General features: G+C 65.9%; 3 protein-coding genes across 3 annotated transcripts; 2 read left to right on the top strand and 1 right to left on the bottom strand.

The window, feature by feature from the left end:
- Positions 1–2,270: 2,270 nt before the first annotated feature.
- Nxnl1 (nucleoredoxin like 1) lies at positions 2,271–5,431 on the bottom strand. Its single transcript, XM_070008061.1, has 2 exons — positions 4,025–5,431; positions 2,271–2,583 (listed from the first exon to the last, which is right to left on the bottom strand). The coding sequence occupies exons 1-2, from the start codon at positions 4,348–4,350 to the stop codon at positions 2,271–2,273; spliced, it is 639 nt and encodes a 212-aa protein (XP_069864162.1). The 5' UTR covers positions 4,351–5,431.
- An 870-nt stretch (positions 5,432–6,301) lies between these two features.
- On the top strand, positions 6,302–17,937 carry Slc27a1 (solute carrier family 27 member 1). The gene is made up of 13 exons (XM_070008231.1): positions 6,302–6,378; positions 7,337–7,504; positions 11,756–12,150; positions 12,353–12,517; positions 12,595–12,664; positions 12,779–12,870; positions 12,949–13,058; positions 14,856–15,065; positions 15,627–15,753; positions 15,838–15,975; positions 16,043–16,207; positions 16,416–16,562; positions 17,199–17,937. The coding sequence occupies exons 2-13, from the start codon at positions 7,338–7,340 to the stop codon at positions 17,354–17,356; spliced, it is 1,944 nt and encodes a 647-aa protein (XP_069864332.1). The 5' UTR covers positions 6,302–6,378; position 7,337; the 3' UTR covers positions 17,357–17,937.
- A 193-nt stretch (positions 17,938–18,130) lies between these two features.
- On the top strand, positions 18,131–22,917 carry Pgls (6-phosphogluconolactonase). The gene is made up of 5 exons (XM_070008232.1): positions 18,131–18,469; positions 18,753–18,860; positions 19,773–19,874; positions 20,924–21,064; positions 22,727–22,917. Exons 1-5 carry the CDS (start codon positions 18,179–18,181, stop codon positions 22,862–22,864), a joined length of 780 nt encoding a protein of 259 aa, XP_069864333.1. The 5' UTR covers positions 18,131–18,178; the 3' UTR covers positions 22,865–22,917.
- The last annotated feature ends 2,608 nt before the right edge of the window (positions 22,918–25,525 follow it).

The raw sequence follows: 25,525 nt of genomic DNA, 5'->3' as shown, positions 1-25,525 counted from the left end.
CCAGGGCCTCAGGCATGCAAGGCAAGCGCTCTACCACTGAGCCATCTTCCCAGCCCACTTCTGGCTTTTTCTGTGTATGTGGTACTGAGGAATTGAAGCCAGGGCTTCAAGCATGGTAGGCCAGCACTCTAACACTGAGCCAGCTTCCCAGCCCTGTGGGTTTTTTTTTTTTTTAATAATTTGAAATTCAGAATTTGATACCTATAAAGGTTTACTGAAACCACCTCGCAGCTCATCCATTTACAAAGTGTCTGCAGCTGCTTCTGTGCTACAAAGGTTGTGGGGAGATGGACGGTATGGCTGACAAAACCAAAAATACTGTGGCGGGGGGGGGGGGGGGGCGTTGGTGCCTTGGTGATTGAGACATGGAGAATTGAGAGCTCAAGACCAGTCTGGACTGCAGATCCAATTCAAGGCTAGCCTGAGCTAGTGAAGTCCTGACTGCCCTCCACCCCACCCCCTGCTGTGGTTTTGATCTGCATTTCCTTAATAACTGGTGAGGGTGAGCTGGAGAAATATGTATCCAAGTCCTTGACTGCATCTCAAATTCAGTTACCTGGTTTTTGGAGGTGTGAGTGTGGGTGTCATTTTTTTTCACTTTGTCAAACAGGGTTGTTTCTTAGCCCCCAGGGGGCCTGGAACTCTCTGTCTCCCTGCCTCTGGCTGCCCAGTGCTGGTTTTCAGGGGCACCAGGACCTCACTGGACCTGCGTTAGCTTTTTTGTTGTTGGGTAAAAGTCTGGACAGTACATGTATGTCACCTACCTGACCTCTAGCGTTTCCTCCCATTCTTCGTGCCCTCTCCCCACCCTGTTTCTAAGAAGCACTGACTGCCTGCAGAGAAGGGACAGCTGGGAAAAGCAGGCTGTCTGGCTGCGCCGGACCAGGCCCAGTGTGCGTGAGTCAGCGCCCAATCAGCATATGCCTGTGGCTGTGCCTCCAGCCCCCAGCCCCCTTCCTCCCTCCCTCCCCTCGGACCACCCCTGCAGTCAGGCCTGCTGGTCCCCAAGGTCACACTGGTGCTCACCAGGGGTATTTACATTCACCTGCCTCACAGAAGCACCAGCCACCCGGCCATTGGCCGTCCAGGAACTCCACGTGCAAAGCCAAGCCCTGGGAAGTCTTCTAGGCTGACATGCCAGGGAGACAGCAGCGAGAAGTAACAACTTTACTGCAACAGAGCCAGGGTTATTATTTTGTGTGATCACTTGGGGATTCATGGGAGACCCCGCTGGCTGGCTGGGGTCCTAGAACACCTGGAAGCAAAGGCTGAGACGTAGTCTATGAAGAACGTGAGCAAACCTGTCTCTCACCACAGCTACTCAGGAGGCTGAGATCAAGGATCACGGTTCCAGCCTTGAGTGGAAAGTCTCTAAGATTCCAATTAACTACCACAAAGCCAGAAGTGGAGCAGTGACTCAAGTGGTTGATGCCAGGCTGGAGCACAAAAGTTGGAGACAGTGCCCAGGTGGAGTTCAAGCCCCAGGGCGGGGCACACTGGTGTGGAAGGTCATTATTATTTTTTGGTTGGTCGTGGGTTTTGAACTCTGGGCCTGGGCGCTGTCCCTCAGCTCTTCAGCTCCAGGCGAGCACTCTACCGCTTGAGCCACAGCGCCACTTCCGGTTTCCTAGTGGTTAACTGAAGATAAGAGTGTCATGGACTTTCCTGCCCGGGCTGGCTTTGAACCGAGATCCTCAGATCTCAGCCTCCTGAGTAGCTGGGATGACAGGCGGGAGCCTCGGCGGCCGCCTGGGAAGGTTATTTATTACATGAAAAAGGAATAAAAGCTTAAAAATTCCAGGCGTTCTGATGTGCTGCGCCCCGCCCCCGGCCCTCTCCAGGGCGGGGTCAGAGCAGCGCCCGGGCCCCGCCCTCCGTCCCGGCCCCGCCCCCGGCCGCGCTCGGGGCGGGGTCAGAACAGCGCCGCGGCCCCGCCCCCGCCCCGCCCCCTCCCCGGCCGCGCTCGGGGCGGGGTCAGAACAGCGCCGCGGCCCCGCCCCCGCCCCGCCCCCTCCCCGGCCGCGCTCGGGGCGGGGTCAGAACAGCGCCGCGGCCCCGCCCCCGTCCCGCCCCCTCCCCCGCGCTCGGGGCGGGGTCAGAACAGCGCCGCGGCCCCGCCCCCGTCCCGCCCCCTCCCCGGCCGCGCTCGGGGCGGGGTCAGAACAGCGCCGCGGCCCCGCCCCCGTCCCGCCCCCTCCCCGGCCGCGCTCGGGGCGGGGTCAGAACAGCGCCCCGGCCCCGCCCCCTCCCCGGCCGCGCTCGGGGCGGGGTCAGAACAGCGCCCCGGCCCCGCCCTCCGCCGCGGCCCCGCCCTCCGCCCGGCGCCGGCCCCGCGGCTCCTGGTCCACGCGGTACTTGCGGCGGCGCAGCGGCTCGGTGAAGCTCCGCGGCACCGGGTCCTCCAGGTCCTCGGCCATCAGGAAGCTGCGGTCCAGCACCTCGGCCGCCTCCTGCCAGTTGGCGAAGCAGGCGGGGCCCAGGCGCTGGATCTCGTCGGCTGCGTCCCGCGTGAGCACGTCCCCGCCCGGCTTCAGCACCACCACGGCCGGCAGGCGCTGCACGGAGAACCGGCGCCCGAGCTCCCTGCGGGGAACGCGGCCGGTGGGCGCTCCGCCGGCCAGGGACGTGCTGGGGCGCTCGGGCCTCCCTGTCCGGTCCTCCCCGCCGGAGGCCTGGTCCTCCCCGCCAAGTCCTCCCCGCCGGAGGCCTGGTCCTCCCCGCCTGGTCTCCCCGCTGGAGGCCTGGTCCTCCCCGCCAAGTCCTCCCCGCCGGAGGCCTGGTCCTCCCCGCCTGGTCCTCCCCGCCTGGTCTCCCTGCTGGAGGCCTGGTCCTCCCCGCCAGAGGCCTGGTCCTCCCCGCCAGAGGCCTGGTCCTCCCCGCCAAGTCCTCCCCGCCAGAGGCCTGGTCCTCCCCGCCAGAGGCCTGGTCCTCCCCGCCGGAGGCCTGGTCTTCCCTGACAGGTCCTCCCCGCCTGAGGTCCCTCCCACCTCTGGACATGCCTTGCACCTAGTGCCCTCGTCCCAGCATAGTTTCTCTCTAAGACCGTGCTTCTCTGACTTCAGCCCCCAGGAGCTTCTTCCTGTGCTGAGCAGCTTTCTCTGCCTTGGGCTTCCCAGAGCCCTGCCCTCCTCTGCATTTGTGCTAGTGATTTCAGTGTGGCTGGGGAAGGGTGTGGGGTGACAGCCCTGGGATGGAGAACCCTACCACGCGGGAAGGTGCAGCTGGGGGCAGGCCACGCCAAGGACTGGCCCTGGGTGAGCGCTGAGAGGGCGGGTGGACAGGCCCGGGAGCTAGGGCTGCACAGGCAGTGGGTGAGGGCACAGCCCCATGGCCGGTGGCCGAGTGGAAGGTCAGGAAGTGGCCACCTTATGTTCTGTCCTTGAGTGCATCCATACAAGCCACCTACCCACCTAGACCTGGCAAACAGTAACGGATCTCCTGGGTTTATGTAGACTTCCTGGACATCTGACATTTATTTCTTTAGGTGTGGGATGGGACTTGACTCTGCACATGCTCCATGCAGCCTCTGGACATGCTTTCCCACTGGTTGGAGTTCAAAAAGAACAAAGCCAGGCGCCGATGGCTCACACCTGTCACCCTAGCTACTCAGGAGGCTGAGATCTGAGGACCATGGTTTGAAGCCAGCCCAGGCAGGAAAGTCTGAGGTTCTTATCTCCAGTTAACCAACAAAAAGCCAGACACGGAGCTAGCTGTGCCTCAAATGGTAGAGCGATAGTTTTGAGTGAAAAAGCTCAGGGAAAGCGCCCAGAGTTCACGACCCAGGACTGGCCGTAACAAAAAACAAACAAATAACCTCTAACACCATTGCTACATGACCTGCTTTTGGTTCCAGTGTACCCCTCCCCCTGACTGCCAGGTACTGAGGAACAGGGGCTCTGCCTGTCCTCTTCCATGCTTCTGGATGCTTTCTCTCCCTTGTCCCTGCTGATTTCTGGGGTCACACCCTGCGGGGGCTCTTTAAAGCCAGGTCCCTGCTCCCTCCCCCCAGGCCCTGGGACCTCACCTCCTCAGGCCATCCTCAAAGGGCAGGAAGAGCCACTTGTCGGGCATGTCCTTGAGGAACTGGTCCTGCTGCTCCTCCGTGGGGTCCTGGGACACGTACACCAGCGCCAGTTGGGCGGCTCGCAGCACATAGAACTCATCGGTGAGCCGCACGAAAAAGTCCCGCAGCACCGGGGCGAAGGCCTGGCACCGCGGGCAGCCAGCCGCGCCAAAGAACAGCAGCAGCAGCCGGTTCTCCAGCCTGCGGCACAGCTCCGCCTCGGTGTCCAGCGTGTCCTGGTCGCCGTTGTTGCGCACAAGGATGCTCCCAGAGAACAGGGACACCATGGTAGCCCAGCCAGCTGGGAGGCTCAGAGAGCTTAGGGGAGCTAATCCGCCCACCCACCTGCCCCAGGCCCTGGGGAGCTCTGCCCTGCCTGCTTCCGCAGGCCCCTGGCGCCTGGCCACCCTGCCTCAAAGAACACGCAGGATGCAGAGCCACTCGTGAAGATCTGTTCCCTTGTGGTAGTGTGGGTGTGGTGACCAGTGGGGCTGTCAGGATGGAGGCTGGCCTAGCGCAAGGGTGGGTGGGTGGCTGGAGAGTGGAAATGGCCCCCAGGGAGGTGCTGGGGAGTATGGGGGTCTGAACTCAGGGCCTCTGGTTCATGAGGGTGCTCCACCTCCTGAGCCACACTCCCAGTCCCTTTGGTCTGCAGTGTTTTTGCCCAAGGTCAGCCTGGTCTGTGATCCCTCAGAGGTGTCCCAGATGGCTGGGATGAACAGAATGACAAGTCACGTGGGGCTGACTGGGAGGGGAAGGCCTTGAAATGTCAACCCTCCCAATCCCCATCTCCTGGTGAGCTGAGCTGACCAGCTGGACCTGGCTCATTGGCTGGGACCAGGTGTGAACCACCTGCCCCATCCCCTCTTCTTTTCCTTCATTTTAGAGGCAGGGCAGGGAGGTGGAACCTGGGCCTTACACAGACCTCAGACTTTGAAGGCGCTCAGCGCGGACCCTGGGTAGGGAGGCTGGCGAGCCCAGGCACAGGCAGCCTGGCCAGCGGCCCGGTACCCTTGCTGGACTGCTCCCCGGAGGGGGACCTCGTGGGGATTGGCACTCCCCGACCGGCCACACCTCGTGGCTGACCCCAGACCTGGCTGTCGGCTCAGGCTGTGTGGCCAGCCGGCCAGTGCCTCCTGTGGATGCCTCCATTTGCCTTTGAGGGGTGCGGGAATGTCCAACCAGCCGGCCCAGAGCTGGGAGCTGATGCCCTGGAAGGTAAATGCGGGCTGGTGCTGCCCAGTCCTGCCCGGGGTGTCCAGGGAGGAAAGTCTGCCCCGGTGTGGGATCGGCTGGCCCAGGCCTGCACTGGAGATCCTGGGGGCAGTGAGGTGGCGCTGGGGTCGAGGGCAGGGTGGCTGGGAGGAGGGGAGGAGGAGGGGGAGGAGGGAGAAGAGGAGGAGGAAGGGGAGGAGGGGGAGGAGAGGGAGGAGGGGGAAGGGAAGGGAGGAGGAGGAGGGGAGGAGGGGGAGGAGGAAGGGCAGGTGTAGACAGAGCAGGGAATTAGGGCAGAGGCCGCGGAGGGGGGCTCAGGCCCGCGGCCCACAAGCAGCCGGGCGCCGGTCCTGTCCCGGGCGGCGCTGGCCGCCTCCCAAGGGGAGCCCCGGCCAAGCCGGGCACGAGACGCGGAGGGGGGCGGGGAGGGGGGCGGGGAGGGGGGGACCCGAGCGGCGGCCGGGCCGGGCCCAGCCGGGGCCCGCGCAGCCCCCTCGGGCCCCACCCGCCGGCGGCTCCAGGTCCCGCCCGCGCCGCGCAGTCCCGCCCGAGCTGGAGCCCGCGAGGGAGCTGCGAGCTGGGGTCTGCGGGGCCGGGGAAGCGGGCGGGGTCTGCGGGCCCGGGGTGCGGGACCCCGGCCTCGGAGGAGCCCTGAGGGCCGGATGCGGACGGTCCTTGGGCCTGCGCGGGGAGGCGCGGGGCCGGCGGGGGCCGCGCCCGCCCGGCGTGCGGGGTCCCGGGCCCGCGGGACGGAGGCGGGCTGGAGCGCGCGATCCCGAAAGTCAGGCGGCGCCGGGGGAGGCCGGGCTCGCGTTTAGGACCAGCTGGGTGCGACCCGGCCCTGGCGGGGCCCGGGCGCGGGCCGGGGTCCGGGGTGCCGTCGAGGGCCGGGCCCAGAGCCGCGTCCCGCGTCCCGCGTCCCGCGAGGGCGGGGCCGGGCGCGGTTGCCTTGGAAACGCCGGCTGTCCTGGGAGGGCCGCTCTAGCCTCCCCGCGTCTCGTTGGTCGTCGGCTCTCTGGTCCCGGAGCCCTCTCTATGGTCATGGCCTCCCGAAGGGGGCCAGCCCGGGCTCCGCGGAAGAGGGGCTAGGGACTGGACAGGTCGGCCTTGGGCTGGGGAGGTTGGGGCGGAGCTGGGTGGTTGCGTGGTGAGCCGAGGAGCCGCCCCCTCCCGGGCGGTGGTGGAGCGCGGGCCTGAGGCCCCGGCTGGAGTGGGTGGATTGGAACCCTGTCCCGAGGCCTAGGCAGGGGTCGGAGCTCGAGGGGCAGGGCGGGGCTCCCGGGTCGAGGCGTGCGCTGGGGACACTGCTAGAGGCCTAACTGGGGCGCCGGGTCCCAGTAAAGGCCCGAAAGGGGATGGACACGGCCTCTAGAGGAAAACCCAGGACCTGAGGCTGGGCAGACCGGGGGCAGCGCGGAACCGTGCGGGTCAGGTCACGGTGCCTGAGCCCCCCAGGCTTCCAGGCTGGACCGGGGTGGGGGGGAGGTGGAACTGCTGGCGAGCCAGCCGCCGGGTTACGGAGGGGGCGGCGTCTGACCTTGACTGGGCTGTCGGGGCGCATCCCATTACAATGGTTGGCTAGGAGCAGGGCAGCAAAGGCGGGAGAGCAGGCTCTCCTCCGCGGGGAACCGTCCCAGCCTGGGGGCGGAGCCTGGCTGCGAGCGGGAGGGGCGGAGCCAGCGGGTGGGTCAGCCGGGGGCGTGGCAAGCGAGGCGAGGCCAGCGGCGGGGCGACACCAGGGGGCGGAGTCAATGGGTCGGGCGGGGCGGAGCCGGCGGGGCTCAGCCCGGGGGCGTGGCAAGCGAGGCGAGGCCAGGGGGCGGAGTCAATGGGTCGGGCGGGGCGGAGCCGGCGGGGCTCAGCCCGGGGGCGTGGTGAATGGGTAGAAGCCCTGGCGAGTGGAGAGCCAGTGGGGAGGTGCTGGGGAAAAGCCGGGCTTACCGTGTGGCAAGCTGGGACTGGAGGGCGCGGTCCATGGGCGGGGCTCAACGAGGGGCGGGGCTGTCCCTGAGGGCGGAGCCAAGGCGGCCAAAGCCTCCGCACTCTCCACCTCCCCAGGATGCGGGCCCCGGGAGCGGGCACGGCCTCCATGGCCTCGCTGGCGCTGCTGTGGCTGCTGGGGCTGCCGTGGACCTGGAGCGCAGCAGCGGCGTTCGGCGTGTATGTAGGCAGCGGCGGCTGGCGCTTCCTGCGCATCGTCTGCAAGACTGCGCGGCGGGACCTCTTGTGAGTGGGGCGGGGCCTGCCGGGGGCGGGGCCTGCCAGGGCGGGGCCTGGCCGGGGGCGGGGCCTGCCAGGGCGGGGCCTGGCCGGGGGCGGGGCCTGGCCGGGGGCGGGGCCTGGCCGGGGGCGGGGCCTGGCCGGGGGCGGCCTGCGCGGAGCGAGGAAGGCGGGGACAGTGTCCTGAGTGCTGTCCCGACATGCCCTTCACCTAGAGGTCTACATGGCCTCTAACGGGCTTTCAGGGTGTCTGATGACACTGTGAGGCTCGGGGTGCTCAGAGTCTGTTTGGGGGTCCTGGGGGACTGAGGTCTGGGGGGGGTCTGGTGTGTGTGGTGTGGGAGCTGACAGAGACCCTTCCGTCGGGGTCCTAGCCCCGTGTCCTTTGGGGGTAAGGCCCAGTACTTCGTGAACACCATGGGACGGGCCACCATCACAGGCCCTGTGCCCGGAGTTGGAGAAACTGAGGCACACAGAGGAGCAGGATGTGGTAGACCCGGGGAGGGCCTGGAAGGCTGCTGCTTCTCAACCAAGACTGACGTGCCTTCTCCATGCACGGCCCCTGGTCCTCCCGAAGTCTCCGGGTCTCCTCCTCCGCAGGGGCCTCACTCCCCAGCGGGCACCCAGGTCCCACCGGCTCCTCAGACCCTGTGCCTGTGTGCAAGCGAAACAGGGCCTCTCAGGGAACCCATCCACTCCCTTCCCATCAGCTCCCTTCTGCTCCTGTGCTGTGAGAACCTCAGCCCCCTCCCCTCTCCCTCCTTCCCTCCCTCCCCCCTCCCTCCCTCCCTTCCTTTCTTTCCTTCTTTTTTTTCTTCCTTTTTTCCTTTCTTTTTCTTGTCCTGGGGCTTGAACTCTGGGCCTGGGCGCTGTCCCTCAGATCTTCAGCTTAAGGCTAGCGCTCTACCACTTGAGCCACAGCGCCACTTCCGGCTTTTCCTGTCTTTATGGTGTTGAGGAATCGAACCCAGGGCTTCATGCATGTGAGGCAAGCATTCTACCACTGAGCCAACTTCACAGCCTGATAACAAGAATTCTGTAATGTCACCACCTCCTTGCCCCTCTTCCAGATACACTTGCCTGCAAGCAGCTGCTATCCGTGCTGTGCTTTTGCTCCAACCCCTGGGCATTGGCACGTGCTGTTGGCTCTGCCAGGAGGGCTCTTCACTTTGTATGTGCCAAGGCTGAAATGTCGCCTCCTCGGGGAGCTCCTCTCTCCCATACGCCCTCTGCTGTGTGGGAGGCTGGCTGGCACTTACAGGCTCACCGCCGTGCCTGGCCAGGTGCTTGGCTGTGCAGTGTGCATGCTAACAGCTTGTGGCAGGGCGGCTCTGCTTTTAAAAATGAGTAGGGGTCGTCTCCTCCTTGCCGTCTCCCCACGGCTGTCTGGTGGCTGGCTGCAGGGACAGGCCTGTGCCTGTAACTGTGAGACACATTTGCCACGCTGCCACCTGCAGCAGTCTTACACTCTGCTCTCTTGCCTTCCAATTCCTGGTCCCCCTCCCCCAGCGGGGAGGGGGCTCTGACCTTGGCGTGGGCTCAGCCTCCTGCAGGAGCACCCCCATCACAGAGACCCTGGGTCACCCAGGGAGCCAGGCACTCCAGCCGTGGAGATCCGTGTCCGCTGTCCTGTTGGGCCATGGCTGCTCGGTGGCAGCCTGTGTGACCCTGCCAGCAGAGGGGACTGGTTCTTGCCGCCATGGGGAGGGGACACAGAAGCAGGAGGGGAGCCCGGCCAGGGAGAAGGGCAGATGGGTGCTCTCCACCTCACCCTGCTGCGTTTAATTTCATTTACTTTATTTATTTAGAGGCAGGGTCTTGTTGCGCAGCCAGGCTGACCTAGAACCTGTGACCCTCTTGTACCCTCCGCTTCCTGCTGGGACTGTGCCTTGGCAGGCTAGACCCTGGGTGCTGAGGCTCTGGGAGCCCCTGCCAGTCCCCTGCTCCCATCCTTGCTGTGTCATACTGGTCCTTTCTGAGGACTGCTTCTGCCCAAGTGCAGGGAGTGCGCTGAGAGGAGTGGAGGGTGGAGTTGTGGGAAGGCCCAGCCAGACACTGGGCGCTTTGTGCTGGGGGGGGCGGGCAGAGGGCGGAGGCCTGGGCCACTGCCAGGTGGCGCCCAGGCCTGTGGCCGAGAAAGCTGTAAAGCCTGTATTGTGGACATCCTGGAGGGATGACCAGTAGCCTGGGCACCCCCCCCCTCAGAGCTGCGCCTGACTTCCTGTGGAGAGGGGGTCACAGGCAGCCTGGCAGGCCCCGGGGGCCACCATGTCTACTGTATGTGGCTCGGGGCTGCTGGCCATTGGTGTCGGGGCCTCCAGGCCTGGCTGAGCCTCCGTTCTGCCTTGCCGGCCGGTGCCCACCCGGCCACGGCTCCCTTCTCAGCATCCTCTGTGAGATGCATGCACTGCGTGACCCCTCTGCTGGTCCTGATGGAGCCCCCACGCCACGCCCCTTTGTCAGGCCTGTGTCCAGGCCAGGTGGCTGGGCTTCAGGCCTGAGCTTGCTCAGAGATGTGCCCCTCTGGGATTATTTGTGGCAGGCTGGCTGTACAGGGAGGGCGGGGGGGGGGCGCTCTGTGGCAGCCAGGGCCTCCCTTGCACCAGTCAGCTGCAAGTGTGGGAAGGTCCCAAGTGCCCGGGGGGGGGGGCAGTGCCAGGGGGCCCAGAAACAGCTGAGCTGGGACACAGCCTGTGTGGGCCCCACTGTGAGCCTGGCTGGGCCTGCATGCCACCCGCGGTTCCAGCTAGCCTGGGCTGCACCCCAGCACCACAAAGAAACCAATACCACCACCAACTAGAGAAACTCTGAACCTCTACTTTCTCAAGCTGCTGTTGAGTTCTGACACTCCACCCTGCCCACAGCATCTGCTCCTCTGTCAGGCTCTGGCTGGATGCCCTGTCACCCTGGACTCTATTCTGGTCCCCAAACCTACCTCCTGTTCCCACCCCAGGACCTTTGTACAGGCTGTGTACCCCGCTTTGTCCACAGCTGCTCCATCTCTCCTCCCTCAGGCCCTGTGCAGTGTGGCCTGCTGGTCTCCAGGACACACCGGCCTCTGACTGAGCTGTCCACTTGCCTGCTCAGCCCACCCAGCCCTGGTGCACTCCCAGAGGACCAGGCCAAGGGTGGGATGTGTGACCTGGCCCCCAGCTCCATCCTCAGAACAGGCCTGGCACAGTGGGCAAGTGGGGGGGGAGAGAGGGAGAAGGATAGAGGGGTGGGAAAGGAGGGAGGAAAAGTCCCCACAGGGTCCCTGAGCAGCAGCATGGATTCTACACCAACAGGTGTGATGGGGGGGCCCTGCAGGGGGGGTCAGGGACAGGCAGGACAGGGAAGGCTGGGGGTGCGGGGACAGCCAACAAGGGTTCCCATTGCCCAGGGCTTTGCCCAGCACGAGCTGCTTGTGGGATCTTGGGGCTGTGGTTGCCGGGCATGAAGCCAAGAGAACTCAGAGAGCAAAGTCTTAATTCTTTTTTTCCTTTTTTTTTGTTGTTGGTGGGTCTTGAATTCTGGGCCTGGGCACTGTCCCTCAGCTCTTCAGCTCGAGGCGAGCACTCTACCACCTGAGCCACAGCGCCACTTCTGATTTTCTGGGGGTTCATTGGAAATAGGAGTCTCATGGCTTTTCCTGCCCAGGCTGGCTTTGAACCGTGATCCTCAGACCTCAGCCTCCTGAGTAGCTGGGATGACAGGCGTGAGCCGCCGGTGCCTGGCCCAGAGAGGCCATTCTCTCTTGGAGTTGAGTGAGGGCGGTGCTGTCTCTCATGGCTTGTTTCACAGTGCCGTGGATGCAGCCCAGGGCCCAGTGTGTGGCTGGCCCGCACTCACCATAGGGTCTCGAGCTCCCCGAGAGGCCACCTGGCCTGAGTGGTGGCCTGGCCTCCCCCAGCCTTTGGGACGGGGCCTTCCTCCTTGGGAGGCGCGGCCGCAGGCCTGCACCTGCCCATTGGCAGGGAGGGCCGGTGAAGGCCCGGCCTTGCTGACCCATGCTCCGGCTTTGTTCACCAGACCCCTGCGGGCCCCCTGCCCGGGGAGGAGAGCTCCCCGCCCCGCCGGGAGCAAGCACCGGGGAGGCCAGGGGCGGCGTGAGGGCAGCCGGACCGGCCTGGGCTTCCGCGGGGCGCCTCGCGGGCCGGGTGGAGCTCAGGGTCCGGGCGTCCCTCGCCCCGCCCCGCCCCGCCGAGGGCGCCGCCCCGGGGCCGCGGGGGGGGGGGGATGGAGGCCGGGTCACCCACCAGTGCCCTCCGCCCGCAGCGGCCTCTCCGTGCTGATCCGCGTGCGCCTGGAGCTGCGGCGGCACCGGCGCGCGGGCCGCGCCATCCCGCACATCTTCCGGGCCGTGGCGCGGCGGCGGCCCGAGCGCCCGGCGCTGGTGGACGCGGGCAGCGGCGCGTGCTGGACCTTCGCGCAGCTGGACGCCTACTCGGACGCCGTGGCGCGCGTGTGCGGCCGGCTGGGCCTGGCGCCCGGCGACGTGGTGGCCGTCTTCCTGGAGGGCCGGCCCGAGTTCGTGGGGCTGTGGCTGGGCCTGGCCAAGGCCGGCGTGGTGGCCGCGCTGCTCAACGTGAACCTGCGGCGCGAGCCCCTGGCCTTCTGCCTGGGCGCCTCGGGGGCCAAGGCGCTGGTCTACGGCGGGGAGCTGGCGGCGGGTGAGGCGCGGGGCGGGGCCGCGGGGCGGGGGCGGGGGCCGCGGGGCGGGGCCGCGGGGCGGGGCCGCGGGGCGGGGCGGGGCCGCGGGGCCGCAGGGCGGGGGCGGGGCGGGGCGGGGCCGCGGGGCGGGGCGGGGAGGGCCCACCAGGCCCCGCGCAGGGGTCCTGCCCAGCGAAGCCCCCCTCCCCCACCCTCCCGCAGCGGTGGCCGAGGTGAGCCCGCAGCTCGGGAAGAGCCTCCTCAAGCTGTGCTGCGGGGCCCTGGGGCCCGAGAGCCTCCTGCCGGACGCGCAGCTCCTGGACCCCGCGCTGAAGGAGGCGGCGGCCGCCGGCCCGCGCGCGCTGCCTCCCGGCCAGGGCATGGACGGTGAGTGCGGGGCGAGTGCGGGGCCCGCCCGGCCGCGCTCCCCTAGCGCCCGCCAGCTCCATGTCCGCCTCCCGCAGATCGGCTCTTCTACATCTACACGTCGGGGACCACAGGGCTGCCCAAGGCGGCCATCGTGGTGCACAGCCGGTGAGGCCGCCGCGCCCCGCCCCGCGCCCCCTGCGCCGCCTGCCACGGCCCCCACGCCCCGCACCACCAGCGCCAGCCTTGCCCTCACAGCTGCGGGCTCCCCCCCCCCCCCAGGTACTACCGCATGGCGGCCTTCGGGCACCACTCCTACAGCATGCGGGAGTCGGACGTGCTCTACGACTGTCTGCCCCTGTACCACTCCGCAGGTACGGGGGGGGGGACCCGGCCCCTCACCCAGCCCCCCCCGGGACTCCTTACCCACCCCACGCCCTCGCCCTCCGCAGGGAACATCATGGGCGTGGGGCAGTGCATCATCTACGGGCTGACGGTGGTCCTGCGCAAGAAGTTCTCTGCCAGCCGCTTCTGGGACGACTGCGTCAAGTACAACTGCACGGTCAGGCCCCGCCCCTCCGCTGGCCACGCCCACCCACCCTGCCCCGCGCCGGCCACGCCCACCCAGTGCCCGACTCCCGCCCACTCGCGCTGGTCACGCCCACCCACCCTGTCCCATGATGGCCCTGCCCACGCCGGCGCTGGCCACGCCCACCCACAGTGCCCGAGTCCCCGCCCACTCGCGCTGGTCACGCCCTTTCCCACGCAAACCCCGGATCTTTGGTCAATTTAAGGGAATCGGCCTGACGGGGCCCCCACGAGGGCCCGGCCCTCCGCGCCCCTCCTCCCGTCCAGCCCCAGCCTAGGCCTCTATGGGAACCTGTTTGCAGGTGGAGAAGGGGCTCCTCCGCCGAAAGCCCCCCCCCCCACCGGCCCTGCGAGCTCCACCCCAGGCTCAGCTGCTTTGGAAGAACTTGTATGAGATTGCAAATCCACCTGAAATGTGAAACAGTCACTTTGGGGGGGGCGGTGTTGGGCCTTGGGCTCGAACCCTGGGCCTGGGTGCTGTCCCTGAGGTTTCATGCTAAGGCTAGCTTTGAACTGCTTGTGCCATGCACCACCCCCTCCTGCTTTTCCTGGTGGTTAATTAGAGACGAGAGTCTCCTGGACTTTGCTGCCTGGGCTGGCTTGGAACCACGCTCCTCTTAGCTCAGCTACTTAAATAGCTGGATTACAGGCCTGAGCCACCAGGCCCAGCGAGGAGTCCCTTTTTAACAAAAGAGCCAAGGCTGTAGCTTGTGATGGGAGCTGGCTTTGCATCGCATCACCAGCCCCACACCAAAGGACCAAACAGAGAAACAGCCTGTGGGGGTGCAGCAGCCACCCACCGCCAACCAGCGCCTGCCTCTGCGCACCCACCCCGTCTGCCTAGAGAGGAACAGACAGACAGCGCCTTCCTGCTGGTGGTTCCAAGGCACCTCCCAAAGACGAGGACCTTCCTGGTGAAAATGGCCACGGGAAAGTCTGTGTGCCAGTGGCTGTGGGCCGCCTGGCTCCTCTCCGGTCCTCGTCCCTTCAGCTTGCCCCTCGGTGGTGTAGCTGGCCTGGGCTTAGCCTTCCCCATGTCCCTCAGAGTTGGGCAGCCGCTGGGGCATCTGCCAGGTGCCGGCCGGGCCTGATGGTGGCAGTAGTGAGGTGGACGGGTACACTGGAGGGGATGGTGGCCCCTGTGGGCAGAGGCGGGTAGACACAAGAGAGGAGGCAGATGGAGAGGGCGGTTCTGACCTCACCCTGGGAGGGACGTTGGAAGCCTCCGTGCTAGGCTGATGAGACTGGAGCAGGACCAGCCTCCTGCCCACTGCAGAGGCAGATCTGCCATTCACTGGCTCTGTGGCCTTGATCTGCACCTGTGTGAACCTCCATTTCTGACTGTGAAGAGGAGAGTGCAGTCACCAAGATACCTGACCCAAGATCAGAACTTGAGGCCACCTGGGAAGCGACCCCAGGAAGGCCCATGGGGGTGGAAACCGAGGCAGACACCCCGGCAGGGATCTGTGGGGACTGGGGCTGGGTGCTGCTGAACCTGCACCGCAGCCACACGGGGGGCAGCTCCATCGGGGGCAGAGGGGCCGGGAGAGTTGTGGGGGCTGCCCAGTGCCTCCACCTGGACAGAACCCCAGTCTGGATTAGGGGCTCCTGAGGCATGGCCTTGGGGCACGGGGTTGGGGCCCTGACCCACTCCTGCCCCCCCCCCGATTCCCCCCACTGTGCCCATGGTGGCCTCCCCCTCCCTCCCCCCTCCTCCTGCCCCCTTCCTTCACCAACACCGCTGGTCTGGCTGCCTGGGCCTCCTGCACAGGTGGTGCAGTACATCGGGGAAATCTGCCGCTACCTGCTGAAGCAGCCCGTGCGCGAGGCTGAGCGGAGGCACCGCGTGCGCCTGGCCATGGGCAATGGGCTGCGCCAGGCCATCTGGGAGGAGTTTGCACAGCGCTTCGGCGTGCCGCAGATTGGCGAGTTCTACGGAGCCACCGAGTGCAACTGCAGCATGGCCAACATGGACGGCAAGGTGTGAGCGGGCGTCTCCCCGCTCACGCTTCCCACACGACCCAGGGGTGCCACTTAACGATGGGAGGCGTGCCCGCCCTGGCTCACCAGCCCTGGGGTCACCTGGGGCTCCACATCCTTGTGCTGGGTTTGGAGAGGCAGCAGAGCCCATGCCTGGCTCCTGCGAAGGGCTGGTGCCTGAACTGGCGCTGTGGCTCACGCCTGTCATCCCAGCTACTCAGGAGGCTGAGATCTGAGGACCGAGGTTCAAGGCCAACCTGGGCAGAAAAGGCTGTGAGGGTTTTATCTCACACCATCAAAAAGCCAGAAATGGAGCTGTGGCTCAAAGTGGCAGAGCTCCAGCCTTGAGTGCAAAAGGTCAGGGACAGCGCCCAGGCCCCAAGTTCAAGGCCAGGATTGGCACCAAAAGAAAGAACGGGCCTGATACACTCAGCTCTGCCTTTGACTGACGGGTCACCCAAGGTCATGGAGTGGGGGGTGGGTGCTGGAGGTAAGAGGAGCAGCAGTGGCACGAAGACACCCACCCCACCCCCGGCTGCTCACAGACTCCTTTCCCTGCCAGGTCGGCTCCTGTGGCTTCAACAGCCGCATCCTGACCCACGTGTACCCCATCCGGCTGGTGAAAGTGAACGAGGAGACCATGGAACCGCTGCGTGACGCCCAGGGCCTGTGTATACCCTGCCAGCCCGGTAAGCAGAGGCCCCAGGGCAGGGAGGGCCCCCCCCCACCCCCCGCACCACCCCTCACCTGCCCCGAGCCCGGCTCCTCCCCAGGGGAGCCCGGCCTCCTAGTCGGCCAGATCAACCAGCAGGACCCACTGCGCCGCTTCGATGGCTACGTCAGCGACAGCGCCACGGACAAGAAGATCGCACACAGCGTGTTCCGCAAGGGCGACAGCGCCTACCTGTCAGGTGTGCAGCCCGCCCGGGCCGGGCCTGCGGCCCGTCCTCCTGGCTGACCCGGCCCCTGCCCTCACAGGGGACGTGCTGGTGATGGATGACCTGGGCTACATGTACTTCCGGGACCGCAGCGGGGACACCTTCCGCTGGCGCGGGGAGAACGTGTCCACCACGGAAGTGGAGGGTGTGCTGAGCCGCCTGCTGGGGCAGACGGACGTGGCCGTGTACGGGGTGGCCGTGCCAGGCAAGTGCCAGGTGGCTGTGCGGGGTGCAGAAGGCCCAGGGTCCCTGCAGAGGGGTCCTTGGGTCCAGACGCCCTGGGTGGTGCATGGGCAGGTGTGGTATAGGCTCACCTGTGCCGGCGCTGCTGTCAAACCGGGGCGCGGGGGCCAGCAGGGAGCTGTGAGGTATTGGAGGGGAGGGGGAGGCTCTCAGCAGGCGTCTGTACGCAGGGGTGGAGGGGAAAGCGGGCATGGCCGCCATCGCAGACCCCTGCCGGCAGCTGAACCCGGACGCCATGTACCAGGAGCTGCAGAAGGTGCTGGCGCCCTACGCCCGGCCTATCTTCCTGCGCCTGCTGCCTCAGGTGGACACCACAGGTACGGTCCAGCAGCCGGGACAGGATGGAGCAGGGCAGGGCAGGCCCGGGTAGGGGGTAAGGCAGGGGCTCCCTCACATGACAGACGGAGATGTTCACTTACATCCGATCCAGCTCCAAGAGCTGTCCTCCCATCGCCCCCCAAGTCCTCCCGGGCAGAGGCTCTGCACATGATGGCCTTTGGTTGGAGAGACACCCTTTTCCTCTTAGGGTCTCCTCTTGCAATGTTGTGTAGTCTGCTACCACACAGTGCACATGTTGCCTTAAAGGTCACAGTAGTGGATGCTGACAGGTTGTCCAGTCACACAGTCTCTGCCTTCACAGCACAAACCTAGTCACAAGCAGTGTGTAAATGAACAGGCATGGATATGTGTCAATAAATCTTTATTGATGCGCACAAGTTGAGGGCCAAATCTGGCCCTCAGATTGTAAGTGGTTAAACTCTGGCCCAGTGTGCGAGACACAGCCACACTCAGTTGTGTGTGAGGGGGAGGGGAATGTGTGGACAGCAGAACAGACAAACATGGAGCTGTGGAGCGTGGGGGAGGCCCTGGGAAGGCGGCGGGGTGGGGGCAGAGGCCGCCGCCCCGGCCCGGATGGCTAGAGCTGCCACAGGCCCCCTGTCCCCGCCACCCAGGCACCTTCAAGATCCAGAAGACAAGGCTGCAGCGAGAGGGCTTTGACCCCCGCCAGACCTCAGACCCGCTCTTCTTCCTGGACCTGAAGCAGGGCCACTACCTGCCGCTGGACGAGGGGGTGCACAGCCGCCTCTGCGCGGGCGCCTTCGCCCTGTGAGGGTCCCCGGGCTTCCCCGGAGGCCGTCTGCGGTGTGGCGGCCGGGCCCTTCCGAGGGGCTGTCCACCCGCCTTCCTCCTCCCATGTCCCGGAAGCCTCTGGCACGGCGGCGGCTCCCGGGCCCGGCGCGGCCCTGGGCCGCCGTGATGGAGGGACGTCCCTCCCGACGGTGCCCGAGCCGGGCCGGGACCTCCCGACCGGCCAGCGGCTCTCAGAAATAAACGCTGCCGTCCGGCACCGGCCGGGGCTCGTGGCTCGTTTCTCTTCTGTCCCCGCCGGGCGCAGCTTCCCCGGGAGCGCGGCGGGTTCCGGGCCCGGCTCCTCCCCGGGCCGGCGGGCGGGGCGGCTTCCCCGGCAGCTGTGTGCGCATGCGTGCGTGCGCGCGCTCGGGCTGGCCCGGCCTCAGGCTCTTGCTCGCTCCAGGCGGGCGCTCCGCCACACGAGCCGCAGCGCCGCTTCTGACTTTGCGGTGGTTAACTGGGACCACCTCGTGGGGACGTTCCTGCCCGGGCTGGCCTCGAACCGCGATCCTCAGACCTCTGCGTAGCTGGGAGGTCGGGCCCGAGCCTCGGGCCGGAAGTGGGGCTGCGGCTCCCGGGGAGAGCGTTTGAACCCCGCGGCCGGCCGGCACTCACGCACACGAGTGGGAGCTCCGAAGCTCCCTCCAGGACGCCACAAGCCGCGGCTCCCGGGTCCTCTTGCCGCCGCCGCCCCGCCCGGCAGCGCGCCGGCTTCGGCCACCGAACTGCGCACGCGCGCCCGGCGGCCGCCCGGACCCGCGCGCAGGCGCACTTCCGCCTCCCCGCGCCCGCCGCCGCCGCCATGGCCGCGCCCGCCCCGGGCCTCATCTCCGTCTTCTCCAGCCCGCAGGAGCTGAGCGCGTCGCTGGCGCAGCTGGTGGCGCAGCGGGCCGAGAGCTGCCTGGACGGGGCCCGCGCCCGCTTCGCGCTCGGCCTGTCGGGCGGCAGCCTGGTCTCCATGCTGGCCCGCGACCTGCCCGCCGCCGCCGCCGCCGCCGCCGGGCCCGCCCGCCTCGCGCGCTGGACGCTGGGCTTCTGCGACGAGCGCCTGGTGCCCTTCGAGCACCCCGAGAGCACGTTCGGGCTGTACCGGGTGAGCGCGGGGTCACGCGGGGGCCGCGCCCCCACCCGCGGCCCGCATCCCCGCCCCGCGGCCTCCAGGCCGCCCCCAGGCCTCTGGGTTGGTTGTCGGGGGCTCGGGCTCGGGTCCCTACGGATCCGGACGTCCTGTCTCACAAACAGGGAAACTGAGGCCCGGAGGAGCCGCGGCCCTCCCTGCCGTCTATACGCGGGAGCCGCGGCGGGCTTTCCCGGGAGCTCCGTGGGGCGATCTTCGCGGTGGCGTCGCCGGTGACATTGTCCCTCCGTCCGCACAGACGCACCTGCTCTCCAGACTGCCCGTCCCCGCCAGCCAGGTGCTCAGCATCGACCCCGCGCTGCCGCTGGAGGCGGCGGCCGAGGACTACGCGGCCAAGCTCAGACAGGTGGGCGGGGCTGGCGGGAGGGGCGGGGCCAGGTGGAGGGGTAGCCTGTGGGCGGGGCTGGCGGGAGGGGCGGGGCTAGGTGGAGGGGTAGCCTGTGGGCGGGGCTGGCGGGAGGGGCGGGGCTGGCGGGAGGGGTAGCCTGTGGGCGGGGCTGGCGGGAGGGGCGGGGCCAGGTGGAGGGGTAGCCTGTGGGCGGGGCTGGCGGGAGGGCGGGGCCAGGTGGAGGGGTAGCCTGTGGGCGGGGCTGGCGGGAGGGGCGGGGCTAGGTGGAGGGGTAGCCTGTGGGCGGGGCTAGGTGGGGCGGGGCTAGGTGGGGGTAGGGCGGGGCAAGGCGGAGGGGTAGCCTGCGGGGCGGGGCCTGCGGGGCAGGGCCGGGCCGGAGCCTCGGGTCACCCTCCCCTTGCAGCCACTCCTCCCCGGCCCGCAGCAGCGGACACGCACAGGTAAAATGTGGAACCTGAGAAATTAGAGCCGCTGGTTAGTGCCGGGACCCCTGCACGTGGGGTCCCGGCAGCCAGGGCCGCAGCCAGTCCTTTCCTCAAAAAGGCGAACATTTAACCAGGCACCGCCGGCTCGTGCCTGTCATCCCAGGTACCCAGGAGGCTGAGATCTGAGGATCGCGGTTCAAAGCCAGCCCGGGCAGTGAAGTCCTTGGGACTCTTATCTCCAGTGATCCACTAGAAGACGGGAAGTGGCGCTGTGGCTCAAGTGGTAGAGCGTCAGCGTTGAGCTGAAGAGCGCAGCGACAGTGCCCAGGTCCAGAGTTCAAGACCCACGACCAACAGAAGAAAACCAACACAAAAATGTCGATTGTTCTGTGGCAGCTGCAGCACCCACGGGCGGGGGGCTGGCTCCAGCGGCAGAGAACCGTGGCCCGGAGGTCGACCTCTGACCCTTGCTCTTCCCCACCAGGCCCTGGGAGATGACGCCATTCCAGTGTTTGACCTGCTGATCCTGGGCGTGGGTCCCGATGGCCACACCTGCTCCCTCTTCCCCGGACACCCCCTCCTGCAAGTGAGCACAAGACTCACCTTCCAGCCCACTCTGCCTTCTGAGACTCAGTTTACCCATCTTAACTCATGCGGGTGAAGCCGGATGCCAGCAGCTCACGCCTATAATCCTAACCACTCAGGAGGCTGAGATGTGGAGGGCTTTGCCTTGAAGCCAGACAGCCCAAGCAGAAAGATTCTCCACATCCCACCTGCAAACAGCCAGCAAAAAGCTGGACTGGCCGGGTGTCTGAGGCTCACACCTGTAAGCCCAGCTGTGCTGGAGGCTGAGATCTGAGGATCAAGGTTCACTGCCAGCCCAAGCAGGGAAGTCCACGAGATGGCTTTGGGTTTCTAATTTTTTTTAAATGTTGATTGTGGGGCTTGAACTCAGGGCCTGGGTTCTATCCCTAAGTCTCTTTGTGCTCAAGGCTAGTGCTCTACCATTGACCACATCGCCACTTCCAGTTTTTGAGTGGTTAATTGGAGATGAGAGTCTCATGGGGATTTCTCTGCCTGGGCTGGCTTTCAACTGAAATCCTCTGATGTCAACCTCCTGAGTAGTTAGGATTACAGGTGTGAGCCACTGGCAACTGGCTCCATGTTATCTCCAATTAACTATCTCCAATTAACTACCAAGAAAGTCAGAAGTGGAGCTGTGGCTCAAATGGTGCAGTGCCAGCCTTGAGCAAAAGGGATGGGAGACAAAAAAAAAAGTAGAGCTGTGGTTCTAGTGTGGTAGAGTGATAACTTTGAGCAAAGGAAGCTTGGATAGCACCCAGGACCTGAGTTCAAGCCTCAGAAAGCACACACACACACACACACACGCACACACACACACACACACACGCACGGCTAGAGTCGAGGCTTGGCTCACATACTAGTGACCCAGCCAAACAAGTTTGATTTGTGAAGTTCAAATGGAGGTACCAGCAAAAGAAAACAAACAAACCAACAAACCCACTAAGGTGGAGATGGGCTGAGTACATGCCTTGCCCATGGATCACCCCATTTCACCCCAGCCCTGCAGAAACTAAACAAAACGAGTGACCTGGTCTTGTTCTGTCCCCACAGGAGCGAGACAGGATTGTGGCCCCCATCAGCGACTCCCCGAAGCCGCCGCCCCAGCGCGTGACCCTCACGCTGCCTGTGCTCAATGCCGCACGGACCGTCGTCTTTGTGGCCACTGGGGAAGGCAAGGCTGCCGTCCTGAAGGTAACAGCTGGAGGTCCAGTTGGGGGTGCTGGGGTGGAATATGGGCCAGGCACTGCTGTGGGGGGCAGATGCAAAGATTCCCTAGTAATTCTTGGATTGAAGGAAAGTGAAAGCTATGATTAGAGGCTGGTTAGGAATTCCCAGCAAGAAAGCAGAGTTGGTAAGATAAGGCCAAAGTGGCACCCAGAGGCAAATTCATAGCATTAAAGGTGTGTGTGTGTGTGTGTGTCTGTGTGTGTGTGTGTGTCTGTGTGTGTGTCTGTGTTAGTTAAGAAGTAGGGAATAAACACTTTTCTAAAACTAGAAGGCCAATAATGTAAATATAAGAAGAGTTAACAGAAATAATAAAAATCAGATGAGCGGGGTACCAGAGGCTCTTTCATGTCATCCTAGCTACCCAGGAGGCTGAGATCTAAGGATCAAAGTTTGAAGCCAACCAGGGCAGGAATGTCCATGAGAACAGGGCTGGGAAGGTGGCTCAGTGGTAGAGCGCTTGCCTTGCATGCATGAGGCCCTGGGTTCGATTCCTCAGCACCACATAAGCAAAAAGAAAAAAAACCGGAAGTGACACTGTGGCTCAAGTGGTAGAGCGCTAGCCTTGAGCTGAAGAGCTGAGGGACAGCGCCCAGGGCCCGAGTTCAGGCCCCACGATCGGACCTAAAAAAAAAAAAAAAGGAATGTCCATGAGATTTTTTTTTTTTTGGTCAGTTGTGGGGCTTGAACTCTGGGCCTGGGCACTGTCCCTGTGCTCTTCAGCTCAAGGCGAGTGCTCTACTGCTTGAGCCACAGCATGTTTTTCTAGTGGTTTTTGTTGGAGATAAGAGTCTCAGGGACTTTCCTGCCCAGGCTGGCTTTGAATGTGATCCTCAAATCTCAGCTTCCTGAGTAGCTAGGATTACAGGCATGAGCCACTGGCGCCCGGCTCCATGAGATTCTTATTTCCAGTTAACTACCAAAAGACTGGAAGTGGCCCTGTGGCCCAAGTGGTAGAACACTAGCCTTGAGCCAAAAAGCTCAGACAGTGCCCAGGCCCTGAGTTCAATCTCCAGGACACATGGACACACACACACACACACACACACACACACACACACACACACACACACACACACACACACACACACACACACACACACACACACACACACACACACACACACACACACACACACACACACACACACACACACACACACACACACCAGGCCCTGAGTTCAATCTCCAGGACACATGGACACACACACACACACACACACACACACACACACACACGTACGTCAGAAGTTGAGGAGCTGCTTTAATAGTTTTTGAAAGCTTATTATAAATAGGCATGCTTTTTCCAAACACCATCAGACCCACAGGGGTTTGATTTGCCTCTGGGCAAATCCAAATCCCAAACCTTGGAGCTCCGGTTTAGCGGCAGGTGGAAACTGTCCTACACACATTTGTGGGCCTGTCTGGCCTCTCATTTGCCTATACAAATGGCCCCAAGTCAGAGAAGTTTTTCCTGTGGTGGCGTCTGGACTGAGGGTCACTCAGCCAGTGCCCACCCTTCCCTGACCCCTGGGGGGTCCGCAGGCGCTGTGGGGCACTGGGGGAGGGTCCTGGGGTGCTCGAGGTAGGGTCCCCCGCCTTGTCCTGACGCCCTGCCCCACCCCACAGCGCATCCTGGAGGAGACGGAGGAAAGCCCACTCCCGGCCGCGCTGGTGCGGCCGCACACAGGGCAGCTCCGCTGGTTCCTGGACGAGTCGGCCGCACGCCTGCTGACAGTGCCCTTCGAGAAGCATTCGGCTTTGTAATGGCCACGGACCATGGTGTGCGGGTCACCGGCATTAAACGGAGGTCTGCCAAAGCCCTGGCTCTGCTGTGTGGTGCTGGCGGCAAGGTGGACGTGTATGGAGGCTGGCCTGTCCTCTGGAAGGCGGCCTGGGCAGGACATGGGCATGGCCAGCGGGCCTCCATCCTGGCCTCCCGCGTCCTGGGTGTCCCCCATCCCAGTGCCCACCTCTCCCTCAGCGGCCTGTGGGCAGCCCTGCGCTGCCGCCCTCCCCCCGGCGGGGTCACCTTGGCCTCCTTCGGTGCCCGGCAAGGGCCTCACTCCAGACGGGGCGTTCCTGCCTGGGGGTCGTGCGGAGTCTGCGCCTCCAAGCCTGCGGTTCCAGTCACGTGGACGCGCGCCCGGCCCAAGGTGGCTGCTTGTGTTGCAGGTGTCCTCGTATCCCAGCACAGGAGAGAAGAGGGAAAGAGGATGAAACAGCACTGTCCACGCCTGGACACCGCACAGCCACGTGGCCCTCCACACGCGGGGTCCACGGCCACGCGGCCCCTCCACACACACAACCACGAGGCGTCCACAGCCATGCAGCCCCTCCACGCGCACAGCCAGTCACGTGGCCCCTCCACACGTGGTGTCCACAGCCACGCGGCCCCTCCACACGCGCGGCCACGTGGCCCCTCCACACGCACGGCCACGCGGCCCCTCCACACGCACGGCCACGCGGCCCCTCCACACGCACAGCCACGCGGCCCCTCCACACGCACAGCCACGCGGCCCCTCCACACGTGGTGTCCACAGCCACGCGGCCCCTCCACACGCACAGCCACGCGGCCCCTCCACACGTGGTTTCAACAGCCATGCAGCCCCTCCACACGCACAGCCACGTGGCCCCTCCACACGCACAGCCACGCGGCCCCTCCACACGTGGTGTCCACAGCCACGCGGCCCCTCCACACGTGGTGTCCACAGCCACGCGGCCCCTCCACACATGGTGTCCACAGCCACGCGGCCCCTCCACACGCACGGCCACGCGGCCCCTCTACACGTGTCCACAGCCACGCGGCCCCTCCACACGCACAGCCACGCGGCCCTTCCACACACGGTGTCCACGGCCACACGGCCCCTCCACACGCACAGCCACAGCCATGCAGCCACTCTGCACACGGTGTCCACAGCCCTGTGTGGACATTGTGCTGCACAGCCCTGGTCTGGTGCCGGCGGCCTGTGCCTCTCGGAGCCCGTGGGCCATCCACCTGCGCTCTGCGTCCTCTGGTGCAGGCCTCCCCCAGGCTCTCGGGGCAGGGTGGAGGCTGGGGCCTGGGTGGCGGTCCTGAGCTGCCCACCGGCCCAGCACGCCGTGGGAACTGAAACCCCCAGGTGGTGGCAGTTGTGAGGGCGGCAAACTGAAACCTGGGTGGTTTCCATCACCAGCTCCTGGCACCTGGGGAAAGTGGGCTGAGCACCCACCAAGGCAGGCAGCTGCCCGCTGGGACCTGGCGGTGGCCCAGCCCCGCCCCCTGGTGGCTGCCCCTCCCCGCGAGGTCATTCCCCCTGTACACCCGGCACCTAGCCTCCTCATGGCCCAAGGTGGTTGCCCCTGCCCAGTGGCGATGCCCACATTTGCCCCACTGGGAGAAGACGAGGCTCCTAAGTGGATGCCGGGCTCTGCTGTGGCAGCTGGCTGGGCTGGGCAGGCAGGGCCGGCCATGCCGGGATACTGAGGTGCCAAGGACCCAGCTGCCCCCCTGGGTTTCCTGTACCCAGCAAAGTGGGCGGCCTGGGCTCCGTCGGCGCTGGGGAACCGTCTCCGGTGGTGTGCGTGCCTAGCCCTGAGTTCAAACCTCCTATCCAACATGGGGACAGAGAGGGGCTCAGGGGCGGGGCTTGTATCGTCCTCTGCACCCCAGCCTCCCCTGGCCCTGCCCAGGCCCCCGCGGAAACCACGATCCCCGGAGACAGGCGGGGAGGGGGACAGGGAGGGGCGAGGGGCGCGGCCGAGCGGGGCAGCGGCGGCCTCCCGCGCTGAGCCCGCAGCGGTCCCGAGCAGGATGGGCGCGCCGGCCTCCAGGCCGCTGGACAAGCAGCAGCAGCAGCGCGTCAGGGGTGAGTGGGGCGCCCTCCCCGGCTGGCCGGGCTGTGCGGGAACCCGAGGCCCGCCTCTCCCCGGCCGGCCGGGCTGTGCGGGAACCCGAGGCCTGTGCCCGTGCGGAGAGACCCCGCGTGCGCCGGGCAGGGCGCGGGCCCGCACAGGGTAAAAGCTGCGCCTCTCGTGGAGGGCGGGAGGCGGAGCACCTGGGACGCGGGAACTGCCTTTTCTGGTCGTTCTCCCGTGGGCCGGCCTTGGGGCGCGGCGGGGCTGCGCCGTCCCGTCCCGTCCCGTCCCGGGAGCGAGCCCGGCCGCCCCGGCCCCACTCCGCCGCGGTGGCTGTGAGCTACGCGGAGACCGACTCCAGTCCTGGGGCTGACTGCAGGCTGGCGCTGCACCGCGTGCGCCGCGTGCGGGGCGAGCCTCTGCGGGCCCCGCCGCCTCCCTCCCGCCTCTCCCCTCTGCCTCGACCTCCCCAAGCTCCTGGGTGCCGCCGGGGCCGCGGGCACGGGGAAGTCTGAGGACACCAGGGGCCTCGGGACTCCGTGGGGCGCGTGGCCACCACGCAAGGCCGGGCCGCGCGCGCCCTAGCCGAGT

Source organism: Dipodomys merriami, unplaced genomic scaffold, assembly GCF_024711535.1.
Source record: "Dipodomys merriami isolate MVZ:Mamm:240054 unplaced genomic scaffold, mDipMer1.0.p SCAF_70, whole genome shotgun sequence".
Classification (NCBI taxonomy): domain Eukaryota; kingdom Metazoa; phylum Chordata; class Mammalia; order Rodentia; family Heteromyidae; genus Dipodomys; species Dipodomys merriami.
The sequence above is the reverse complement of the archived record's forward strand: the minus strand, read 5'-3'. Positions and strand labels throughout refer to the sequence as shown.

What these genes read in the sequence shown, in the direction of transcription:
- Pgls (XM_070008232.1), top strand. Translation starts at nt 18,179, where the DNA reads ATGGCCGCGCCCGCCCCGGGCCTCATCTCCGTCTTCTCCAGCCCGCAG. An exon ending in CCGGACACCCCCTCCTGCAA is followed by an intron (nt 19,875 to 20,923) that starts GTGAGCACAAGA and finishes CTGTCCCCACAG; the next exon opens with GAGCGAGACAGGATTGTGGC. An exon ending in GCAAGGCTGCCGTCCTGAAG is followed by an intron (nt 21,065 to 22,726) that starts GTAACAGCTGGA and finishes CCCACCCCACAG; the next exon opens with CGCATCCTGGAGGAGACGGA.
- Slc27a1 (XM_070008231.1), top strand. Translation starts at nt 7,338, where the DNA reads ATGCGGGCCCCGGGAGCGGGCACGGCCTCCATGGCCTCGCTGGCGCTG. An exon ending in TGGCCAACATGGACGGCAAG is followed by an intron (nt 15,066 to 15,626) that starts GTGTGAGCGGGC and finishes TTTCCCTGCCAG; the next exon opens with GTCGGCTCCTGTGGCTTCAA. An exon ending in GTACGGGGTGGCCGTGCCAG is followed by an intron (nt 16,208 to 16,415) that starts GCAAGTGCCAGG and finishes GTCTGTACGCAG; the next exon opens with GGGTGGAGGGGAAAGCGGGC.
- Nxnl1 (XM_070008061.1), bottom strand. Translation starts at nt 4,350, where the DNA reads ATGGTGTCCCTGTTCTCTGGGAGCATCCTTGTGCGCAACAACGGCGAC. An exon ending in TTTGAGGATGGCCTGAGGAG is followed by an intron (nt 2,584 to 4,024) that starts GTGAGGTCCCAG and finishes CGTTCCCCGCAG; the next exon opens with GGAGCTCGGGCGCCGGTTCT.